Source organism: Ammodytes marinus (assembly GCF_949987685.1).
Source record: "Ammodytes marinus genome assembly, chromosome: 4".
NCBI classification, from domain to species: Eukaryota; Metazoa; Chordata; class Actinopteri; order Uranoscopiformes; family Ammodytidae; genus Ammodytes; species Ammodytes marinus.
The window spans coordinates 19,639,395-19,656,764 of NC_137233.1; the positions used below are offsets into that span (position 1 = coordinate 19,639,395).

Consider the following 17,370-nt stretch of genomic DNA (forward strand, 5'->3'; position numbering starts at 1 on the left):
CGCTCCATTAAACTTTCCATTTGAACTTTCCAGACCTCTTGGAAAATTACAACCTCTGAACCCCCCCCCCCCCCCCTGCCAGCTCCTCCTTCTTCTCCTCCCAGCATTGCAGGGCTTGGTGATGCCCTGCACTGTAATCCATTCCCGTTCACATCACACATCTTGAGCCAAAAAGTTGGCATCTGAAACTCCAGAAATGTTGCATTTCTAAAACACAGACAGAGAGTATCTACAAAGGTAAAAAATCTAAATAGTGTTTACAAAAGTTGTACAAAAGCCTTTGGCATCTCCAGAGGGAGCTGCGTAAGGTTTGATTAATGTCCTCAAGTGATGTCTTTTGGGTCAGCGCTGGTTGACAAGTTTGAAAATAAAAATCATTTTGAGGGTGTGCATTGAGAAAGACGTGAGCTTACCAGACCTCTGTAATTCATTCCTCATATTAACCTCCACTAGCATCACTCATCTGTATCTCCAACCCCAACAATGGCGTTGAGTTGTGTTGTCACCGGTAATTCAGGCAATAGGCCTGAATTATTTTGAAAAAATATCTAATCCCAATTGTGTTTTAACAAGGACGTGTTTATCAGGCGTCTGTCAGTGTTAGGAGGGCAATGCTAAATCGATGGAGTAGTCTTTTAAAACTTGTTTTATCAGGTTTTTTACTCTGCGTTTAATGGGTTTAGTAGTACAGTACATATCATGTCTCTCGTTGTACTCCAGCTATTAGGTATTTCACTTTCAAGGGGGGAATGGATTAAACAACTAACAAATCAAAAGGAAGCAACAGAGGCTGAGATTTCTTTGGACCCCTCCTATTGGTCCAACATCAAAAACACTGGATCCTAGACTTTCCCTGACCTTTTTTTGCCCATGTCTTTCAAACTCTACACCTAGTTGGCAGTGCAATGTTTTTCTAGTTTGTGGTGTGGTGTCCAAACCCACGCTGCAGTGATGTCACTTGAATCTAGGGCTGAAGCTGAAGCCAATGATTATTTTTATCATTGAGAATACTGCAGATTATTCTTTAGGATGAATCGTTTAATCTATGAAATGTTAAATATTAATGTGAAATGGTCATCACGACTTCCCAGTGCCCCAAATGACCTCTTTAGATGTATTTTGTGTACAAACAAAAATGAAAAATTATTCCCTTTTCTTTAAAACATAGAAAAAAATAATCAATGGATGATTTGGCTCTACTTGACTTATTTCCAGACTTGACAAGGCTTGTCCAGAGCCACTCAATAGTATACATCATACAACGTTTTTCACAATACTAAACAAGACCAGTTAACTGATCCTCATGTGACAGTCAGTGGAGCAATATACACAGCTAGTCTTATAATAGCCTTTACTTGGACATTTTTTTCTCATTCTGGCCACTCATAGTTTAAGAGCCTTAATCAAGCATTTTCAGCTTCATTCCCATTTAATTGAGTCGGCTTTGCATTCAAACCTGCATTCACTTAAATAGTCTTATGAAATAGATGTCCTCTCTCTCACACACACACTGTTCAGGACACAGAGCTCTAACCTTTGTCCTCCACTGCAGCTCTCATGTAACAGACAGACTAAATAATTTACTGAGCAAGCAGAAGGACATTAACTGATGGTGCTGTCAGCTGGATCAGATTTAGATTTCAAATGTGTCAGTGGTTGTTATACATGGAAATGATGATCAGAACCTTTTGGAATGGGAATTCTAAATCATTGTAGGGCTGTGTGATGCTAAATGGGTTGAAGAGTTACTTAGTGAAAGAGTGCTGGCATGAGGGCACATCTGGGAGCATAAGGCTACCAGTAAAATTGTCTTGAAAAAGCTCATACTTCAGTAAGTAGTGCATTTTTTGGAATATAAGCGACATGACCTTATTTAAGGGGAACTCGTAGTAGACTTATCTTCTTAGAAGATGTGCAGACATTTGTGAGCTTGTTACTTGAAAGCACAATCTGAATACCCTAGTAAGGATATTAAAAAAGGGTCATGGACAATCCATGTGCATGAAGACACTGGCCCAGAGTGGACACAGTTTGGGATTTGGTAAGGGAAAAGTTAGTTAGTTAAAATGTAGCTTTCTCTGAAATGAAACCCTTTTAGTCTCTGATAACACAATTGAGTTTGTCCTAAAAAACCTTGCAGTCAATCAGGAGTGTGCTCCTATTTTAGCAACCGTCTGGCCAATTGGTCACCTTACCCACTGTGTTGTATGGCACCAAAATCTTGGTGTTGGTAAGGTACTTTAGACCAGTGTGTTTTTTTAAAGGCTTCAACATCCTTCACACACTGCTTTCCCAATCAATTCAAGTACCCTCGCCCATTCTTCTTTCTCATAACCATACACTGATACACACTGGATCTTTCTCTTTAAATACACAAACTTAACACTGGACGACAACAGAAGGATTTTAACTCCAGTTATTCACTAGGTTATTTAGGTGGAGTTAGGATTGCTTTGTCCAGCTACTTTCCCCCAAAGAGTTATTTCTCATGATGTTAAATGGCTTTTTTCTATAGAATCTGTAAGAAGTAGTTTTTACTTCATCCACAAATGCTTCACCTACACGTGAGATATACCTAAAGGTTACTTTAGTGTTCAGTTTCCAGAGGAGAATGATATTAAGGTTGAAAAATTAGACTTATGACAGATAACTATTTATACGCGTCTCACGTAACTTCTTTTGTCTACCAAAAAATTAGATAAAGGTTTTGCACTGTTTACTGCACTGACAATGGAAGTTTGACATGTTTTGTTCAGACCATAGAATGGAAAATAAAATGAAGGATAACGCTGAATAATTAAAGTCTTATTAACGTGACTGGGCACCAAGATAATTTTGTTGACCATAATTCCATTACATAACAACACTGGATATGATGAAATAAACCTAACATGAAGTGATAGTAGACATTCGGCTAAGTAGTTGAAATCGAATGCTAATTAAAGTCCAATAAATACATTTCAAAATGCTCTTGTGACTACCACTCTAGTGTCCTACAGAGTCCGTCTTGAGTTTCCTGTTCAATGCAAACGGTCAGTGATTTCACTTTCTTAATGTTGGGTTTAAGGCCGTTTTAAACAGGGTTTATTTATTGAGCGAATCTAACATTCATATTTGCTTTTGTTTGTTGTGTTCTAAGTTCTAATCATACCAAAATGGTTAGCTTCATAAGGTTTGCATTGCAGTTCATTTGAGATTAACTATTTTTTTGGTGTGAATGTACTAACTAAATGTTACGACAGCACTGTACAGATAACTGATTATTTTTTGGTTTGTCTTTGTACGCTGATATTTCCTTTTTGAAAATGCTTTGGGCGCTTGCAAAGGAACTCAGCGTGTGGCTTGCAAGTGATTTTGTTATTGTACTCATCCGATGCTAAAGGAGAAGTTGCGTCAAGTGGTGTGCGGCCAGTAGAGATGAAGGATGTGAATACTGTAAGAAATACTGTGAAAAGCTTACTGTACAGTGATCCTTCATACCTCTGTAGGAGTGGAAAGAAGAATTATTTAACAGTTGTCAGTAAATATTTCCATTAAAATGTGTACAAATAATGAATACTCTCTGTGTGCGTTTGGTTTGTCCACTCTCAAAAGTCCATCAAATTACCAATATCACAAATTACCAATATCACAATACACTAATAGCCTTGGGCTAAATGCTTGAGCTGACATGCTACCAGCTATAAGATGTTTACTATTTTCATGTTATTCTATGCAATTCCTTATACTTCAAATGTCTTTATTTACTCCCTTGGTCACTGTGGAAAGCCTTCACATCGTTACTGCAGTATAATATGACAGCTCCAGAGCTGCGTGTCTCATGGCAAGACTGGCTCTAAAAGACCAAAAAAATAAATCTGCAAATGGCTCGTATTGATAATGACCCTGAACATTATTCAATAGCAGCGTTCAGTGCTTTGGCAATAACTGTTGCCCCATTATGAACATTTATACATTTTTCAATCAGATTTTTGCAAAAGCTTATTGAGACACTCACCTTTTGACATAAGATTTTAGAATATTTTTTTTTCCAACAAGTTTCCAGAGGGCAGCCCAATCAGTGTCATTGGTTACAGCTGTGTTTGACAAATTTAAGGTACAGCTTGTTAAGAGAATTGTCTTTTGTTCAAAACAGACTACGCTCCCCACTAGCAATGGAATAAAAAATATGCATATAGGCTAAGTATGTTTTACCCATAGATAGTATAACATTGGAGTCGATGGAAACGGGCTCTCTTCTGCATACAGCCCCCAGTGGCACTTCCGGGTTACTACAGTTGTGGTCACTTCCTTATTGGATGCTGGTAAAAATCCAGGCCCCCAGGATGCTGCCTTCTCCGAGCAGCCAGCATGGACATGTGGCCAACCCATTGGTATTGCATGGTAAGGGGTGGAGCTTATTTTCATGCGGCCCGTAGGCAGATGTCCCTGTCCACACAGTACAAGCGGCGATCAAGATTGTGTCTCTGCACATTTTTTCTGGATATCAATCATAGGCTCATACTTATCTTTAGACCATATACTATTAAAATGTAAGTTTTCTCATTTCAAAACGCCACCTCAAGCGTTTTATTAGCCCAACGGCTTTTAACGGCTTTCAGTTTGTTTTCGCCAGGCTAGATGCTACAGAACGAGACACCCGCCTCCAGTCCGCTACGCTTGCCGCCCTCTTTCTTGATAGGTCCATAATGCCGCTACGTCCATGCTACGTCATGCTTTGGGCCGTATGGAATTTCCGGATTATGCTTCCTTGTTGCTTCTCTGCGCCTATGAGCAGCTTTCATAGGAATGAATGGGCGCCATGTTTCAATACGGTGTCCATTTCTTTATATGTCCATGTAAAAATCGCGAGAGGCACCTATTTGCAGACCCATGGGGAAAGTGGAGCTCCACCGGAAGCCACGCCCCAAACTCATTTCATTGGTCAGAATTGTAACCTACTCTGAATTTGTTTTCTTCTTTTTGTTTTACTGCCGGAGTTCACCTAGCGGTGAATAATAATACACAGTTTCCACCGGTTATGGTGCTAGTACACAGTAAAATACGTCAGTTTGTTAAGGGTCCCAAGTGGCCAGGACGGTGGTAAAAAGTAGATGTTGAGGTAGAAGATGAATGAAGCAACGAAGCTTTGTGTACATCTTCCGAAATCCGTCTGTTTAATTCACAATTATCACGAGTAGGTCAATCACATACAAATATAAACTCTTGTAAATGAAACACAAAAAGTGCCACCACATTAAAATAAATAACTCATTTTAAAAAGTGCAAAAACTATCACAATTAGGTCTATTTCTAGTAGGCCTATCTGTCTAACAAACAATTAGGCATATCTGTGTAACAAATATATAATTATCCTGACTTCCAAAAGCTGCTTGTCTGAGTCATGGTCTGAGTGTGTGTCTTTTCCTGGCTGAGGACAGAAAGCCATTCTGATACTTGTACTTTACAGTAAAATCATTGAATGAAGCTGTCAAATGTACCGGCACTTATAGCTGTCAAATTTACAAATCGTCTTCTAAACCAATTAAATTGAGAGTTCATGGTTTTCCACCAATGAAATGACGTTCGGGGAGGGACAACGCTTTTGACCAATGAACGAATGAACTGAGTTTGGGGCGTACAATTCTGACCAATGAAATTAGTTTGGGGCGTGGCCCCATCCTATTTCCGGTGGAGCTCCGTTTTCAATGGTTTCCCCCATGGGTCTGCAAATAGGTACTCTTGAAAATCGCTGAGGTTGCTTGGTTTTACCGCAGTGGTAGATGATGCCAACTTTGACCACTATATGGTGCCAAATACACCTTTATTACGCTCTATACCTTTTAAAATAACATCTTCAGAGAGTGGAGAGAAAAATCTTACACATTGATCTACGAACACTCTTTGCACTGTGGTTCAAACAAACACAAAAATAAAATAACACAATTAACACAACCAATTTATTGTCTTTCAAGAAAAAGAGGATAAACAAGAACAACAACACAAAACTCTGAAAACATAGAGAAACATACACCTTTAAATTACACAGGCTCTTATAAACAAAATAAAGTCTCTTTCTATATTTACATCAGCAGGGGTGGTGACAGGTGACACCTCAGCATGTCTCTCCACTAAAATGAGATTGAAACACTTTGCCTCTGATATCCATCTCTGTGCAATAAAGCCATACAGCCTGGACCATGATTGTACGTACAGGATAAGCCCCAACCCCAAGCTCTTTGAAATAAATGTTTTTCTCTCGACATTTTGATTTGTTGACCTTCCCATTAGCTCCACGTGAATTGACCTGAATGTTGTGCGGGTGGGCTACATACAACACTGGGGTCAAGGTTTTCTGTTAAATTACCCTATTGGTTGATGGTTGATTGGTTGATATGGTCATTGAGCGATGAAAGCTAAGACACCAAAACTACACATGCTCAGACTAAAATATAATTTAAAGTCATGATCAGCTGGGGAGAGACTCCAAAGCTCCAGCACCACATTAGAAAGAGCTAAATCAGTAGTTATTAATACCGTTCCTAATACCTGAATAACATTATTTTTACAAACTTGTTTACCTTTAAGACACAAATTTTAAATAAACCACAACGCCAATACAGTAACTTCAAAAATTATTATCAAATAGCCTAACATGGTGCAGGCCTATGCTACATGCCCCATTTGCAATCAGCTAGCTAAATTGTTAGCATAGACGACCAGAGCCAATGATGTAGCCTTAGCCTACTGAGGTGTCATGGATGATTTTGGTGTCTGCGTTCTCATGAAGCTGACCTATGGTTCAGTCGCCCAAAACCTTTCCATATTTCTTACACTGTCAACATTACGCTTAATCTCAAGTCGTCAAATCTTAAACTATTACCAGTGTGGAGCTTCAGGAAATTCAAGAAAAAAAAATGTATCTTGGAACGAGGCCCCAGGTTGTAGGCCTACCGATAAAGATGAAGGTTTAGGCCTATACTGAATAATCCCGAAAGTAGTTTTTTTTAAGTTTCAAAAAAACTAAACGAACAAAAAAAAAACACATTTGGATACACATCTAGGTGGTGCTCAACACGACAACTGATTTACACTCAAATAATCAAACAGAGATATTTAAAAAATAAAATAGAATGAGCAAGGCTGAGGTCAACCCACCATGCTATGGAGAGGGGACTGACAGACACAGGGATACAGCATTTACAGCACAGGTCAACTCAACAGTGGGACAGGGAGGGAGGGAGGGAGGGGCGAGGAAGAGGAGGGCTTGGCTGGTGATTTACTGCATGTTATCTGGGATCCACTCCATTGAGTCAGTGACATGACTGAAGACATGTGAGAGAGATTTTAAGATGTATTCATCAGCATTAAGTGAACTGTTTCTCCTGAATGCTGCTGTGATGTGATCCCACTAATTCATTTAAGTCTGTCTATTTAAAACAGCCCCCAGCCTGCACTGTAAAAATTAAAAAGTTAGGAAAGCTCATCATTTCAAGGCAAAAAAATGTGTGTCTACATTTGAGCCATCTGGTAACCTTTTGTTGAGGTATAGCTTATATTACGTAGAATAACTTAATATTTTGACTTACACATGCTAGTAAGAATTTCAAACATTGACAGTGGTACCAAATGATTCTCTGTCATGCGGATAACAAACAAGACGAAGTCAGTCAAAATGTTGATTCAAATATTAAACAGCGTTAAAACTTCCAGAACACAATTATAATAAGTTGGCTCAACTTTTACTTTTTTAGAATTCTTAGTATGTGAACACAAATGTATGTTGAGTTATCTCAAAAAAAGATAATTAGTTGTCTCAAAATTGTAGTCCTAACTTTTTCATTTTTACAGTGTTTGAAAACAGTTCTATGATGTCCTATTTTCTGTTAGGAGGGATCACTCCCAAAGTCCCAGTGATATCAGATATCTCAGCCTGGGTTCAGAGAATACTAGCATATAACAGAAAGCCTGTGTTACAAACTGGAGGTGTAGAGTGTGAAGCATATATATAATGGGATCTCTGAACTATGAGTAGAGTGGGTTAGATGTAACAGCATTTCCAGTGCTCTCCTCACTGAACTCCATGTACTAATAACCAGCATTAACCAGAAGGGGGCGGTACCAACATACACATAGCACAGAGCTCGGTCACAGGCCTGTTGCTCTAACCAAAGAGAAGTTCCTCGGCTGCTGACCTAGCAGGTGGAAAATGGGATTCTATTGAACTTGTATGTTTTTCTTTTACACTTTCCTCCAATGAGTGGAGTCCCAGTGGGGCCTTTTGTTTGACAAAAGTGGTCACGGGAGGAAAACATGGATAAGGCTAAGGGATCAAAACGATAAACCTTCTACTCTGTCAATAGAACTTCTGTATTCTAAAACAATGCAGCCGATGACATGATGTCTATGAAGGGAAATGACTGAGATAAGAGCTCAAGTTGTAGGTGGAGTCAGCGATTCGCCATGTTGCTAGCTACGGTGGCCCCCTTTCTTTCTTTCTTTTTTTTGTTTACATCCCTTTTATTTAAATAGGCCCTATTACAGAGCCTAGGCTGTCGATTAACACTTGATACATTTTTTTAAGAGCACACATAGTATGGACAGGGAGGGGACCGTGGTATTCAATGAATTTGACAAAAAGTGATTTTCAAAAACAAGCTATCTCCAGAATCGCTGACTCCACCTGTGTCTGTGTGTATGGAAGGGTTTCACTGAGAAATGGTGTTCCCTCCCCACGTATTCTTCACTTTTGATGGTCAATTTTATCATTCAGGGTGCAATCACACTTGGCCCAGTTGATCAGTGTTGTGCTCAAGCGCGACTGTCCCCTCTCCCTCCTCCCCCACTGGCCAGGCCTGTATTCACACTGCTCCTATAGATCTGGGCCTAGGCACGATTGCTGCTTGCGTTATACGTAATCACGTCTTAATACAACACACACATTGATTGACGTTGTCACTATGCGTCTTTTGTTTTGAAACTGCGCAGGTTTGAGGAACAGTGAGTTGTCTCATCTGTTTTTTTAAATATTTGTATCCGGACAAATTTACAGCAACGATTCCACCTCCGCATCAGACCAATGTGTACCCTCCGTCGATGGGTGCAGTCAAATTTAAACTGATGTCATGACCACCTTCTATTCTCGTACATTAGCATCTGTACCGTACCAAAGCACACATCTTCCAACCGGGCCAGGGCCAAGGAAGTGTACCGTGCTTGAGTACGGTACGGATCACTCACACTTGATCAAACCAACTAGACTTTAGTCCTCAATCTCGCTTATAGGCACGGTACGAAGTGCCTATTGTGAGTGCACCCTCAGTGACAGGTCTAAAAAAAAATCTCTTAAAAACCATCCTCCCTTCTCTGACTGCCAATAGACATCACACTATCCCCACCTCCACTGCTCATCCTTCGCTCCTTTCAGTCCGTGAGCAGCACCAGTTCCCCCTCGCTCCTCTCCGCGGCGTCACTCTCCTCTCCCTCACTGTAAGGAGGCCTCTCTCTCCCTCTCTCTCTCTCCCTCTCTCTCTCTCTCTCTCGGGGCAGGGAGGTGGGTGTGGCCTGTCGTTGGGCGGGGGGCGGGGCCTGGGGCAGGTAGTGCTCCAGCAGCGCCGGGTGGAAGGGCATGGTCGTCACGGAGACCGAGCTGTTGCCGCCGCCCGGGTACTGCTGGCCGTCGCTGTGTGAGTAGTGCATCGGCTGTGGTTCTGTTTGACTGGGGAGAAGACAGGGGAGGAGGGATTTAATCGACTTTGAGTTTCAAGAAAAGTGCTATATAAATACAATATATGATTATGATGATAATTATTATTATGTGTACACTAAGACCACAACATGTATTATCTCACAGTTGGCTTCTATAGTTTACTGATTTTCAGATAGATTTCCCTTTTGAATGCTGGAGGTCAACCGTTTTGTCACATTTTTTAATAATTCATAAACGTGTTTGATTATTAGTTCAACTTTTTTTTTCTTTCACTCTCAGGTTCAAGACTAAAGGGCGACAGAAACCATTCCATTAACTGTGAGTGCCTTTTTTAAGTATAAATCCAGAAATCGATAATTAGCATAGCTCAAATATTCGTAGTCAATAGCAGGTAGCGTTTAGCCTGCCTCCACCGACAGTCTGAAGATGAACTTAACATTGCTAAACGCTCCTGTGTGCTTGTTGGAACTTATGTATTCAACACATTATGAAGCGCTTTATATTGCACTTTATGTTGCTCTTTTACTCGTTAACTCGTTGTTTTGTTTGCTTTGTTGACCAACTAAAATAAATATGAACTGTAATGGTGTTGCTGCAACTTTAAGATTTGTTTATTTTCAACAACAAAAAGTTGACAGCCTATGGAACTCTGTGTGGCAATCAGTGTTGAGAAAACTCAGCCTGCAGTTTAAATCCATTTTTGTTTGGATTCGGACTCAATATTGAAGTATTTCGCAACCATCGCACTCGTGTTTTGATCTCAATGCAATGGCAGTGTCAGCTGTCAGCTATTGGTGATGTGAGCAATCTGCCCCTTTCAGCATTCTCTATTTGGCAACAATCCTGCTTTTAAGTTTGTGTTTCTCTTGAAAAGTGAAAGTCAGGTACCCTAGCACTGATTCCCGTGACATGTTACTGTCCTGGCAGGCTGGGGTTGTCCCGTATTACACAAAGGAAGGACTCTTTCATTTGCACAAAGAACAATTATCATAGCTTTTTATTACAGGTCTGAAGTCTGTTTGAATGCAAAACAGTCTTTAAAAAAACGTTTTGGATTTGGAGGAGTTTGTGGGAAGGACAGAACAGGATGCTATTCATCATGGAGAACATGAGTGAAAACACCTCCCAGCTCAATATTAGTTCACTTCTGTTTGTGCTTGAGAATCATTAAGGCACAGTGGTGGAGCAAAACCAACTCTGTCCAGTGGAGTGAATAGTTAGTGTTGTTGTGTAGTACCAGGGGCCAGTCTGTGTGTACCTGTGTGTGTAGGTGGCTCTCTGCTCCTGCCGGCGGCTCTTCATCATGGCCTTGTACTCTCCCACCCGGAGCCTCCTGCCCTCCACGATGCAGGTGCGTTTAGGCCTGGGTTTGTACTTGTAGTCGGGGTAACGCTCCAGGTGCTGCCTGCTGAGCCGCGCCTGCTCCTCGTAGTACGGTTGTTTCTCCTGGTTAGACATGGACTTCCACCTGGAGCCTGGAGACAGAGACACAACGGCTTCATTCACACAAGCCTCCTATAGCAGCAAGGCAGGCTGGGAGGAGAGTGTGTGCTTTACATGTGCATGAGTTTCAGTGGTAGATCCAATCAAATTTATATATATTTTTGTCATTTAATAACTATTTTGTTTCTTTTGAGTTCAAATGAAGTCCTGTCCAGGGGGTGTGCTGCGACGAGATAGATTGACAGAGCCTCAGTGCCTGCTGAGATTTGTCTTTAATTTTTACAAAATATTAGTGCCCAATGTTTTTACAGAACAGATTTTGGTTACAGCCTTTTTACATTCTTTTTTATCAAAAAATACAATGGTCTTAAAAGTGCATCCTGGCATGTTTTTAAGAAAAACATGTATCAATCAGAAAATTAACAATGTACGAACAAATCCTTCTGTAACAGTGCTAAGAATGATTATGGAAAGTTTAGTTGAAGTCACACCTAAATGTACATTTTGGACCTTTTATTTATAATAGTAGGAAATAAGACAAGTTATTGATGAAAAAAGTGAATGGGCCATTGAAATGTAATTTGTTCAGTGAGGGGTTATGAAGGCAGCAAACTGACCCATGTCGCTTGATATCAATATTTGGCAAAATATGGCTAAGATTAGCTTCAGCTGTAACAGCAAAAACCCTGAGTGTATTGAATTGAGCAAGAATATGTTTCGATAGTTTAGTGGGTAATTTTGTCTTTTAAAGTTATGGTTTGTAAAATTCACATTTAAAAGTAGATTAGGAATTTAGTTTTTTTAATGATCAATAGACTTTCATTGATGGCTCATTGATTAAAGGTTGCCATCAGGATTTTGTCATTTTCATCATGGCACATGATGATGGAGATTTTCAATCTATATAAACCAAAGATGATCTCATTGGTTATGTGTGGTCACACAACCTGAGAGCTATGACTTTAGCTGGTGTGGTCATTTGTGTGAAAACCGTTTACACATGGAAATGTAATCCTATGATCTCACCAGTGTTTTGGAAAAACAATTCCCTGTAGATTGACAAAAGGTAATAAAATTCCCTATTCAAGTAGATTGATCATTTATATGACTGTGTATGGTTTGTATCTACTGTATGTGGGTGTCCGCGTCTGGACGTCTGTGTGTATCTGTGTGGAGGGGGTCACAGTCACAACAACAAGCTCTCCACAATACAATGGAATGTAAATATTTGGTCCTAGGAAACTGATTCAGACCAGTATTTGTATGTGTGTGTGTGTGTGTGTGTATGTTTACAGGCAGGAGAAGCAAGTGGCTGTTGGTGCCAGGCAGCAGCAGCAGCGTGGTCTCAGAATAGAGAGAGAGAGCCACCCAGCCCTACACTCAGAGCTCCAGCACTCACCCAGGATCTTGCTGATGGAGGAGTTGTGCATGTCGGGGAAGGCCTGCAGTATCCTCCTGCGCTCGTCCTTGGCCCAGACCATGAAGGCATTCATGGGTCTCTTGATGTGTCCCGAGGAGGGAGGGGGCCGCGCCTCCGCATAGCTGCCAGGGACTGAGACAGGCAGGGCACCTGGAGGGGAGAGGACCACACCAAACCACAATATGTTACTCTATAGTCTATTGACACACACACACACACACACACACTCACTCCACTACTTTTTTTTTTGCAGTAGGCTGAAAACGTATCTGTTGAGACTACACCTTCGCCCATTAAAATAAAAAAGCTTGAGATAAATTGTTTTATTGTTTTCTAAATGAAGCCATTTTTGGTACTGAAATATTGTAACTCATGATATATAAGTAAAACATAAATAATTTTCTACCCTATTCACCTGCATTGTATCTTGCCTTAAACTGCTTAAGATAAAAGTGTAATCTTAATCAATGTAATGCAATGTACTTGTTCCTCCTTATGAGTGTTTCACCTAACCTGTTTATTAACCTTTAATCATTGAAGGAAAGGTTTATCCGTGCCCACTAACATCCTTTTTGACAGGCTGTTATGAATCACTTTCCCCCGCCCACATCCTCAGGTCAGCACCACTGACTCAAAGCTACCAACTTCAAGAACACATCCATCATGTGTTTTGATAGTGCTGGATGTGGAGGTGGTGGAAGTTGTTCACTTATATATTTAAAATGTCAATCTGATATTCTGAGGGGGCAATAAAAAAATTATTTGATGATAACTGGTGTTTATTTGCATCTGAAAAGTATTCACAATTCATTTTAGAACATCCTGGAAAAGTTCCTTTTTTCCGTTAATTTAATACAAAAAGGTAAATCTTTCATATCCTCTAGATTTACAAAGTGAAATATGTCAGGCCTGTTTTTGTTTCATTGTTATCATGAAATGACGACCTTCTAAAAAAGAAAAAGTATGTCCATCCATTCATTGAGGTGCACCTGTGGTATAGTGCCTTTGAAATATAAACGTTCTCATCACACAAGTCATGACTGCACACTTGGTAAACATGCCATCATCAATGAAGATAAGGCTTTCATTATTATTATATTAAAACAGGCCTATCCAGGGACACCTACTCTCAGAGTCACTGCTGTGGTGGTCCTCGGTGGACGGCAGGCCGTGTCTGTTCTCAAGCCGATCCGGGTGTGAAATTCTCTCTCTGCGAGGCGACTCTTTATACTCCTGATAAGACAAAAGACAGATGAAGTCAGTCGTTGCTGCTAAATCCCACAAATATTCACACTCCAGCACAAGGGACCATTTGAAATTTGGACCGCAGTAAAAAAGATGACCCGGTGTTGTTCCGGGCACGCATGTGTTACACAGAGTGCTATTTAGGGTAAAGAAACTGCACGCTCACCCATATCAGCTGCTTCTTAAAATGCAGAGCTATAAAATGCAAAGACGGGAAATGACAAGGGCTATGGAGGGAGGGAAGAAGAATGGTGTTTATTGTTTGAGTTGAGGAAATAGGTGAAGGGGACTCTAAATTTGCAAAACTATCAGCGTATCATCAGCATATGTACAGTATTATCCGATCCTTTCCCGCAAAGCATTATTTATCCCTTTGCAGTGGAGTGGCAATACCAAAATAGGTGAGTGCTGGTGTCAAAGCAGCACAGAGGAGGCTAGGTGGAGGCAGGATAATAGAGGAGAGGACAGTATTACTGTGGACAAAGAAAGAGACAGAGAGAGGGCAGGTGGCGCAGTCAATGCCACACTGAAGGCCTTTGTGGTATTGTGAGGCCGCGACAGCTGTTGCTCCCAGACCAAAAGCTTCAGCCCACCTCACACACACTCAACAACCAAGACCCAGAATAGAAGACGTTTTACAAGAACCAAAACAAAAAAACAACACAGTCAGGTTCCATCCAGACACAAATATGTAACGTTGAGATGCTTTGCTGTAGCAGCAATCGTATTTACATTGATGCAAGATGAGATTTATGCATGAATGTTCCATTTAGCTTCACATTCTACTCCGACCAACAATGACATTTTGTCCTTATTTAACTGAAGCAAATGGACTAACCAAAAAGTGAACAGCAGGTGATACCATTTTGTGTCAGGTAGAGTTTGAGGGCCACGTTGAGGAAGGAAAAATAAATGAAATGTCAAGCATAAAGTCTTAATATTACGAAAATAAAGTCGTAACTTTACAAGAAAATGAATCATAACATTACGAAAAAATAAATATATATATTTTACAAAAAAACATATCATAGCTTTATGTTACAGGAATAAAGTCGTACTTTTATGAGAAAAAGTCACAATATAACCAGAAGAATGTTGTAATTGTAAGGTGGGGAAAAAAAATCAGCAAAACATTACCGATGACCTACAACACGATGGCGAGAGCAATCTAATGTCAACGTCCTTGTCAGCCGCTGTTTGTCTCAGGGGTTGGGCCGTGCCACACACAGACAACAGGCCCTCATACTTATAATGATAAGTATTTCCTTATTTGTGAAACCTGAAGGCTACTGAGGTAGGCTACAACTTAACTAAATGTGCCAGGCTCCTCATTTTAATGCAAGGGAAAAGACTCTTCTGAAGATGTCTTAAAATAAAATAATACACGGCCTTAAACTTTATTCTCATAATATCCTTTCTTGTAAAATTATTATTTTATTCTTTTAATATTGTCAATGTCTCAGTTTTTTTCTCATAATGGCCCTAAAATGTATTACTCATGATGGGAACAACAGAGACATACTGTCTTTGTCTTGTACAAATTGTGTTTGCCTGCCATCATCAACAGCTAACACATACTGTAGCTGTAACAGTATTCTCCTGTGGGTGCTCACACTACAGCTGCAATGTTCTTCAGTCGGTCCAATCTCTCAGAGGCACGACTCCCTGTCATCCTAAACCTGACTCCTAAATGTCACTCAGACAGACAGAGAGAGAGAGAGATGAACTCTTTCCACATATTGAGGTTGTTTAGTAAGAAGGCATTTACCTTTATACAGCCTAAAGGTTTTAAGAATGCTTTCAATCATATCATAATACATTTTGTAGCTTAGAGAAAGATTAGTAGCTGTCTAGCCTGCAACTTCACTCTTCTGGGCAAGGACTCAACATTGGACTTGGTCAAACACCACTCTAAATGAATGGCAATGTAGCTCCGTTACTGCTGCATCTGTATATACTGTAAGCAACTGTTTGTGAAAGCAAAAGGTGATAATATGTCAATGTTGATTTAACAACATGTTTACACTGCCCCTTAAGTGGCCAAGAAACAATTAAGGTGGTCATAAAGTAACAAACACAGTAGAATTAAAATTTAAAGCTAAACATATTTGTGTAATGCAACATCTTCTCAGATAAAAATATGCAAATTTAATTTCAAACATGATTTTTTCATGAATATGGACGTCGGGGGGAAAACCTTGTTAAATTGTCTTTGCGGCTATTATGTCAAAGTGTCTCAGGTGATCCAGACATGTAGATTTGCAATCAAACTTACTGTTAGTAAAATAGAATGTGTGTCTGTCCCTTTTCCAGCAATGTTAACCTGGATTTAGTAAAGGGCCGGTGCTCTCCTAATGTGCTAGAGAGCCGCAGCATGACTTCACAGTCTTCACAGTACACATCTGTGTATGTATCCACTCTCTCAGCTAATGTTAGCGCCAACTTCAAGCTCAACAACAGCGGCTATGGATACATTGGATTGGACAAAAGGTGTTGTTACGGGCTTTGCTTAGCGAGCCTATGCATCCAAACATCACTGATCTTACAACTTTACAACATCACTCAATGTTCTTGTGTGCTTGTTGGGACTTGTTCATTTACCACGTTATGTTACGGTTTCTGTTCTATCTTGAGCAGAGGAGTGAAGCAAAAAGCTAAACATTTTGTTTGTTGAACTATTCCTTTAAACTCCTTTGGAGGAAAAAAAGGCTTATGACAGGGGCCCCAAAGAGGAACATTGTGACTGTGTGTGTGTGTGTGTGTGTGTGTGTGTGTGTGTGGACAGTGTAGTTTAACTCACCATCTTCCCTCCTCCCTCTCTCTCTCTCTCCCTCTCTCTCCCTCCTGTGCTGTGGCCTCTCAGGAGCAGCTGAGCGTCGTGGATGGCCTGGGTCACCACATCGCCGTCTCCTAGGAAACCTGAAGACAACAACACAGGGCGAAGAGGAGGACAAACATGAGGAACAAGGTTGTGCAATAACTCCGTGTCTTTTGAAGAATGAGACAAATAAGACATAAATATACAATAAAAGTAGATATTTTCATATTAAGAATATGTATTTAGGGGGCGCTCGTGGTGTAGTGGTTAGAACATTCTCTGTTTTGTTTCTGAAGCATATCTAAAGTGATACACACAGTCCACAGCTCCTGCTTTGAATTGAAGTCATGTGCATGTTTGTTGCCAAGAACTCATTACTATCATCTGGAAAACACTGTGTTAACATTAATTTAATTATCCAACTCATGCTAATGTGTCGAAGCAACACCTGTTTTACCTGGTTACAGACTAGTAGACATGTGAAATACATTTTAAGTAAAGAGCCACAAGACACTACAGGTGCAAAAGGCGTTGGCATTGACAACAAACAATAGATGAGGAGGCATTTATCTAGATGACAATGCCACTCCTTTTCGAATCCAACACCAAACAAAAAGAGGAGAGGAGAGGAGAGGAGAGGAGAGGAGAGGAGAGGAGAGGAGAGGAGAGGAGAGGAGAGGAGAGGAGAGGAGAGGAGAGGAGGAGCGGTGAGATACAACATTCAGTTTCCCGTTTGGGATCATGCGTTCACACTGT

At 40.4% G+C, this 17,370-nt stretch overlaps 1 protein-coding gene across 5 annotated transcripts in view; it reads right to left on the reverse strand.

The window, feature by feature from the left end:
- Positions 1-5,904: 5,904 nt before the first annotated feature.
- sox13 (SRY-box transcription factor 13) overlaps positions 5,905-17,370 on the reverse strand; it is a 52,032-nt gene continuing 40,566 nt past the window's right edge. For 4 of the 5 annotated variants that reach the window (XM_080025712.1, XM_080025710.1, XM_080025711.1 and 1 more), the window contains 5 exons: positions 16,597-16,715; positions 13,679-13,784; positions 12,531-12,701; positions 10,947-11,163; positions 5,906-9,697 (listed from right to left, as the gene is read on the reverse strand). In XM_080025712.1, coding sequence (XP_079881838.1) covers positions 9,403-9,697; positions 10,947-11,163; positions 12,531-12,701; positions 13,679-13,784; positions 16,597-16,715 — 908 coding nt within the window. In that variant the 3' untranslated portion in view covers positions 5,906-9,402. Of the gene's footprint in view, positions 9,698-10,946; positions 11,164-12,530; positions 12,702-13,678; positions 13,785-16,596; positions 16,716-17,370 lie in introns of all 5 variants that reach the window. The other variant, XM_080025709.1, reaches the window with a different exon arrangement.